General features: G+C 43.8%; 1 protein-coding gene across 1 annotated transcript; it reads right to left on the reverse strand.

The window, feature by feature from the left end:
- Positions 1 to 1,112: 1,112 nt before the first annotated feature.
- On the reverse strand, positions 1,113 to 7,609 carry LOC148029569 (endoglucanase 2-like). Its single transcript, XM_087688443.1, has 6 exons — positions 6,976 to 7,609; positions 6,548 to 6,834; positions 5,922 to 6,362; positions 2,465 to 2,600; positions 2,097 to 2,263; positions 1,113 to 1,973 (listed from the first exon to the last, which is right to left on the reverse strand). Exons 1-6 carry the CDS (start codon positions 7,205 to 7,207, stop codon positions 1,632 to 1,634), a joined length of 1,605 nt encoding a protein of 534 aa, XP_087544569.1. The 5' UTR covers positions 7,208 to 7,609; the 3' UTR covers positions 1,113 to 1,631.
- Positions 7,610 to 7,834: the final 225 nt, after the last annotated feature.

A 7,834-nucleotide genomic window follows, 5' to 3' on the forward strand; every position in this document is an offset into this window, starting at 1 on the left:
AAATGTAGAGTTTTCCTTTAAGTGTTAAAGATCCCTTCTCTTATGCTAAAGTATTCGTCTTGTTTTAAGACTATTAACTGTTTTGAAGGCTAAAATTGGGGGCTTAAACCTTAAAATGGCCCAATTACTTGTAAGTAAGCCTGTCTTAGCTATGTTGGACAATCAAATCACATTGTTTGATTGATAATACTTTTTTCTTATGAGGGTGCTCTATTTATATACTGCAATTACTTACAGTTGGAACCAATACTCACTCGATACATGAGACTTCTAGTGATGCTCTAGCATGTGCCAAGAACACAAATTGTTGCATAGTACAAGCAACTTTAATTAATATTGTATTGTGCCAATTAGACAGTAAGCGCTATGCTCCATGGCTTGAGGATGGCACTATTGCTCCATCATTGGAGATGTTATGGCTAATATTGGACCAAAAGTGGTTGCACGTCTCCTTTGGTGCCATGCATCCAATCCTTGATGCCCTCAACTACATCTAATCTAGGCTTTTGCACACTTTGATAATGTAGTTGATTTTAATGAGGGTGGGAACAGAAAGTAGAGAATAGGGTTGATAAGACGCCTTATTGTAGGTAGTGTGAGACGCCTTATTGTAGGTAGTGTGATGATGATTCACAATAATGGGGCTGTAAGGTTCAATGTTACTACTGTATTTAGTTATTAATCGTATAATTTGTCCATCCAGATCAATCTGAATCCTGCCTAAATGCCCCCACATACCACAATCGGCCCATGCACCTACAATTTCTGCTCCATACCGGACATTAACTTGCCTTTTCCCATGTCAAGAACATGGGCTTTCAAATACTTGAGCTCTCTCTCTTTGATGTCAAGAAGCTTCGGTTTTTCTTGGTTTTTGGCCTTTTTGGCCCATGCAAACAAGTTTAAAGAAACATTGAGTCTATCAAATTACGTGTTTTAGATGATGCCTATTATTTTTCATTAACATTATGTATAACATACTTAGATTTCATCATAGTTATAGACTTAATCCATATAAATGAAAGGTATTTCAATAAAGGTGGGTACCCCCCTCCCTGAACCACCCGTTGCCACTGCAGAATGTAAACCCAAAAAGATCATTCAAGACTTGGTTTATATATAACACCCAGCACGTCATTCTCCAATTATACTCTCCACATATAATTTCCTTTTGCAGCAAAGTGCAAAAGGTGAGGCAACAGAAACCTTGCACCAGGAAGAAGTCTACAGCAAAATTGGGACTTGAACATAACTTGTGCAGTACTTCGAAGGGGAAGAGAAAAATTGTGCGTGGGCACCTCGCTCCTCAGTCAAGTCATCTCTCCTCCTCGAACACTCGAACAAGTGACTGTGGGCTACTTCACCTTTACCTACACCTAACATGAGCTTTCTCGAATCCACGACCCGTATGTGTACATGTATGATGAGATGGATCCTGTCTCCTAATTACTTTTGATTGCAGCATGCCTTTCTGATGAGCATCCATGATTTTGCACACATAACCAGCTTTTGCCACTCGGGACAACAAACCAACCAGCTTACAGCATCTGCCATACCTCAGCATTGAGCATGTATGTATGTTGCCACAGACCTGCGTTTTTCTGTGACCAAAAACAGCAGCTCACTGAAGATTAAGCCCATTTAGAAGTAAGTGTGACCTGAGAAGTGGACGTTAAGCCAGCCAACAACCCCACCATAGCTGCACTGTTGTATGTGGTGGGCTCATTCTGCATGGAGTTGTTGCGGCTATCGATGAAGCTATCATTCTGAAATGGACCACCTACAAGCCCACCCATGGCAATGTTTGGGTTTCCCCCAGGGGCTGACAGCCACTGGAAACCATCCTTGCAGCCATAGACCACGTTATCCTCAGGTATGGATGCTGCACGGTGATGTACTTGCTTTGGATAGTTGGTTGTGTAGCCCACAAGGTAGCTCATACTTAATGGATTCTGACCCAATACGTAGTTTGCCTGATCAAACCAACCGCCCCATTATATCAAGTTTATCATACAGCAATGGGGTGTGTTATCTATCATGCGCAAACCAAAGACAAACTGTGTAGGGGAAAACAGAAGCGAAATTTTCAAGCAAACCTGCGACATTGCAAAGTTGCGAAGATCTTGGGAGGAGAAACTTTGGCCTGAACAACTCAAGTCCTTGGACTTGGCCGTATACATATAGTCACTGTACATCAGAGCAAGAAGAGCTGAGTTTACTGCATGCTGCAACGGGTTCCACTCGATTACCCAGATGAGGCCCCCTGCATAATCCAATTGTGGCCACATTAACACAACCTGGCAAGTCTTCAACCTGAACCGCTAGCAGGCACATTATGCAACAGATCTGAAAAACGTTTTCCCAGAAACTGAACTATGGATTATGTAAATCAGTTCTGCCTTGTAGACACAGCCTGCTGAGTCAGTTAAGCATGGAAGCAAAACTCTAAAGACTAGGGACCCACCATCAGTGCGTTTGTCAGTTCTTGTTGGAGAATCTGGAAGCAGGGCACACATTAATTGCTCTGCCGTATTCCTGTAATTACCAAACGTGCTAGACACCGATTGTGACTGAAGAAGTTGATACCTTGCCAGAAGTACCTGCATTAACAAAATTGCTCTTCAAGATGGAGTGCACATGTTTCAACAGACACACCTGCATTCAACGAGTGGTGTCCCTCTGCACACTTCAAAATCGATGCACTTGTTTGAAGCTGGTTAAACAAGACAGACACAACCAGTGTTCACGAAAAATATTTTTTGTAACAGATACAAAAACCTCTAACTCAAATATTTGCAGGGATTTTTGAATCAAATTACCTGTATTTACCATTTTTATAACTAATTTTTTTTTAAAAGTTCGAGGTTTTAAACCTTCTTTCAATTTTGAAGGCTTTTTTTAAATTTGCAATTCACTTAACATTAAACCTCGGTTTTTTGTGAACACTGGACACAACTCAGCCGCGAGTTTAATTCATCTTAGAGCGAGAAAGTGCAACTGAACTTCAACAGGAGAGAACCGTCTCTGAAGTTAAGTGAACCTTTGATGTTAGTGTACAGAGTACCAAAGCTCCACTGATGTGTAAGGTTGAGGCTTATTGTATTTTGACAAATTGCTTGAAGCTTATTGCATTTTTATCTTCAAGCAATTGATCTTTTGGGCATTTGTCTTATTGAAATGAGTATGGTCTTTTTAAGGCTGGTTTTATGGAGTAAGTTAGGCCGAAATGCATGATAACATTGATTTAACATAGGCCTTTAATTTTAGTGGCTCAACGGCCTCTACTGCCATCACCACTGCAAAAGCCAATGTTCCTCAACTGCCGCAGCCTTGAGACTGCTCCCAGACCTCCAAACACAGCCGCAATGCTATCTCGCCCTCTGTTCGATGCCTGTACTGCCCATGCAGCTACACCAGCAACATATTTGTCGCTTTTGAACTGCTCCATCTGCAACAGCTTTCATCTGTGCAGCTCAGCATCTATCAAATGCTGGTTGGCAGCTGTCTTTCAGGATCCATACAAGCGACAACACACGCTACCCTGTATTTCATGCCGCCTGTGACTGTTCAGCTCCAACGAAGCCCAAACACCTCTCCAAGTGTTCTTAGGCCCACCCTGTGCACTCCTCCCCTCTGCTTGGAGCCCTTCAAAGTTCACCATTCGTTTGGTTTCTTCAGCAGTTGACAATGGTCCTACCACTCCATGCTGATTCAATGCTCCATGTTGATTCGTTGTACCTTGTACCTCATGCAGAGGTCATTGTATTCACTTTTCTACTTCCATTCTATTTATCTGCGCATTCAGTTTTTTTGTATTCTTTTCTCCACTTTGCTGGCCCTCGTCTTCACATACCAAGCTAGAGGAACTTGGCCATCCTAATGCATGTACGCAGCTAGTGTACGCGCGCACACACCTAAACGCAGCAGAAGTTAAGCAACTACAACTTATTGCCCATGCACTTGAATCTGTCATCCTGTTTATGACAGATCTAAGAACGAACTTAATGTACTTAGGGGGGAATTGATATAATTATAACAACTATTCAACAAGACAATGGGCAAGTCAAAGGAACACTCGCACCATTTGTCCATTAAAAAACAATGTAAACTGCGGAAACTCATACTCATAGACCAAACACCTTTAACACCTTCACATGGAAAAATTGTCTCAATGCACCTTCAAACACTAGCGTCCATCCCGAAGTGACATGGGATGAGTTTTGGGGACACGGATGAGGACAAGGACCATCCCTTGTCACCATGAGAGGGGGCTCTAACATGGAGACATGATTAGGGCGGAACGAGGATAAGATGGGATTGGGACAAAAAGCTAGAAAATGGTCGTCCCATGTCATATGTTCCAACCCCCATATGAAAAGCACATTAATCACACGCAAATGCTGGGTAATCTACTGCTTCTCTAAACTCGGTGTTCAGTCTCCCTGCATCATAATAGGGTACTATAGCCAAAGATAGTGCTACAACAATCGGTAATGGTATAGAATTGATGTAAGCAAAAGTTATACCACATTCTTTTGGTGGCCTAGGGGGACCTCCGAGCATAAACTGCCCACAATTGTTTACGCAGACTGTGAACTTCAACTGTAGAAAACCAGAAAATTGGCAGAAGAGGACTAAATCATACGAGACTAAAAGGAAAACTGGTTGCAAAGTCAATTCCTGTTAGACTTCTATCTCAATAAGCGAGATGCAGGTAAGTACTACATGTGGAGGTATGGCTAGAGTTGAAGCTGAAATTCGCGCTCATTGCCATTCTACTAAATGGTCGAATATCTCAAATGTATTGAAGAGTAAGAGACTACCATCTAATGCGACGAGCCCCAGTCTATACTAATCGTCGGAATGTCCAATACTAAGACAACAACAAACAGCTAAAATCACACCGTGAAGAAGAAGGGCTATCCATGTTGGTCCTCGTGCATGAAAAACTGTTTGTCTGTGGTGCCATATGTGTCCAATGGCGATAACTCAACACACCAAAAATCACATCATAATGAGCAAGAAGAGTTCCTGGGCAGTCGATACAGGTCCTCGCTCGAAGTGATATCCAAATGCAGACATCCATGTGTTATCCGAAACATTAAAAAGAGTGTTGCATATCCTCAAGACACTTCAGCAAGGTCATCCATCAAGACAGGCAAGATGGCCGGCATTCATTAATCCACATGAAAGTAGCAAAAAATAGGATCAGGCCAGTCCCACACCAAATTCCTCCAAAAAGAGGAAAGATTAAAGAAGAGCACTTTGCCAAAACCATGTTGTTTAGCTCACAAGGAACTGGAAAAAAAAACATCACTAATAAATAGGAACTCAGGGTATAGTGGGCCACATTGATTACCATCTTGAAAAGATGTCCGAGAGGAAGATCGAGACTGCTGCTCAGCTATTTAGGATGCCCTAACACCACACAGAAGACACCCACCCTTTCAACATGAAAAACCCAAGCATTATTGATGACACTTTATAGGGAACACAAAACGGAGTCGATAGAAGAAAGGCATTGTGATTGAAAGAGAGTCCTTAGCAGTACTAAATGTTACAAGACAACAAGGAGCTTAAAAGCTTGCAAAGCTCAAGGGTCGTTAGAAAGAGAGAAAACTGGCTACACAGTTGGTGGGAAGCTAAAACACGTATTAAGAGAGCATTAGAACAATCAATGGTACTCCTAAGAAAGCGAAGATCAGATGCACGTTTTCAATAACAGTGCTGTAAATGAAGCTATCACTGTCAATCCACGAGACACAAAGATGGTGATGATGATAACCACAAACTCCATTCCATCCGTTGAAAAGTAACAACAAATCAGCCATACTAACCTTTAAAAGGAGATAATTAAAAGGAGACAAATCGTTTTCTACAGTTGAAATAGAAATAGTAGTCGTAATCAGAAAGAAACAAACCTGAACCCCTGGAACTTTGTTGTCCCAGCTGAGCCATGCTGGGGCATCATTCCATTCTGCGTAAAGCTCGCCATCATTTCCTGTAAGAAATGTGAGAAATCTCTCCTCCCCGGTTGCATGTAACAGCCATGAAGCCGCCCACAGCAACTCATCCCCATAACCTGTAGAGTTGTAGTATGTTTGCTCAGATGGGTAGCTGTCTGAGTATGACCCTCTTGATGCGTCTGCAAAGTGAAAGAGATCCTTTGCATGATTCAAGAGCTTTTCCGAGTAGGAAGGCTGCTCATTGCGGAAGACTAGTGAAGCAGATGCCATGGCTGCTGCCACCTCAGCTGCCACGTCTGAACCAGGCATTGAAGCGTTTATTTTTAAAGTTGGTCTCGCTTCAGACATATCCTCTGGCCGTTGCCAACAGGCGTGATCAATAGCAGGGTCTCCCACCTGTAAAAGTTTGTCATGTATTAGCCACAGAAGAATTTGAACCTGGCAGACAAGCTCAGAACCCTTTCTTCATACATCATACATCATACATTCACATTACTCTAACTAGCAAAATTTGGCTTGAAGAAGGTAAAATGTTGTCTCACACTGCAGTTTAGCCAAATGCAACTAATCCATGCTTTTACCTGAAAGTAGAGCTCATCACTCGATGGATGCGCCTTGATCAGATAATCGGTGATCCATTTGATATGGCTTTTGGTAGTGTCCAGGAGCTGGGATGCATCCATCTGCTTGCCATATTCAAGCACACTCCAGGACAACAATGTGCAAGTAAATGCGAGGGGGAATCCGAATTTGATATGATCACCGGCATCGTACAAGCCCCCAGTGAGATCGAGACCGACATCGGCCCCATCTTTCAGGGCAGAATTATGGCGCCAAGTGATGGGATTGTCTGAGGGGAGCTTACCGGCTATGGCAAGAAAGAGGATGGTGTGAGATGGAATCAGGAAGAAGATCCGTGGACCAAATAGCAAACAAATGTACGAAGGAAACAAGACTAGATTGACGAAAATGCACGCGCGCGCGCACACGCACACACACTGGGCCTTACATTTTTGCACATCGAAGAAGGTGAGGGCGATCTCGAGGGCCTGTGCATAGGCATCCGAGCCCAGGGAAGTTGGAGGCTTGTGATGCGAGGATGAAGGTCCGCTTCCTGCTCCTGCTCCTTTCTTCTTGTGGTAGACGAAAGTGGTCACAGCAGCTGCCACTACCAGAGCTGCAATGGCGACTACCAACGCCCACCAGAAGCAACCGCGCGCGCCCTTCGAGACAGACCCCATCTCTCAGATTCTCTCTCTCTCCCTCCCTCCCTCTCTCTCGTGTGTTGAAGTACACAAGCGAGAAGAGGAGAGAAGGAAAAACCTCCCTTTCGGTGGGCTTTACTTGTGATGGTGCTCCAGCACTATGCCACTAGCATTGATTGCGATCTACACTACGTTTGTGCGTCTCTCTCTCTCTCTCTCTCTCTCTCTCTCTCTCTCTCACGCGCACACACTCTCTGTGTGCTGTGCTGTTGTTGTAGTAGCAGCATTAGACCTACTAACCAGTAGCCAAGAGGTAGTTCTTTTGGTGGGAAGGAAGTCCTTCTCCAGCGACGCGCAGTTACACCTATTTCAAAGGAGCAGAGATGGAGATGGAGATGGAGATGGAGAGGGAGAGAGGGCCCTTCTCTTGGGCGATGCTCATCATCACCTCCCAGGCTTTTCCGCTGTCCTGTTCTTGGCCCACCATTCTCCCCCCCCCCCCCGCTTTAGAAGAGCTGGGTCACCCACCCGCTCTTTTTGTTAGCCTATTCGAGCGCCGGTTTGGGGTCCTGGGATCTCGAAAGGGAACTTGTTCCCATGGGTCAAGAACTTCCCTAATATTATTCCCACGTACATCCACAGTTTCAAAATGCTGAAACAATA

Source organism: Lygodium microphyllum, chromosome 11 (genome assembly GCF_053477565.2).
Source record: "Lygodium microphyllum isolate KBCC chromosome 11, Lygodium_microphyllum_v1.1.10, whole genome shotgun sequence".
NCBI classification, from domain to species: Eukaryota; Viridiplantae; Streptophyta; class Polypodiopsida; order Schizaeales; family Lygodiaceae; genus Lygodium; species Lygodium microphyllum.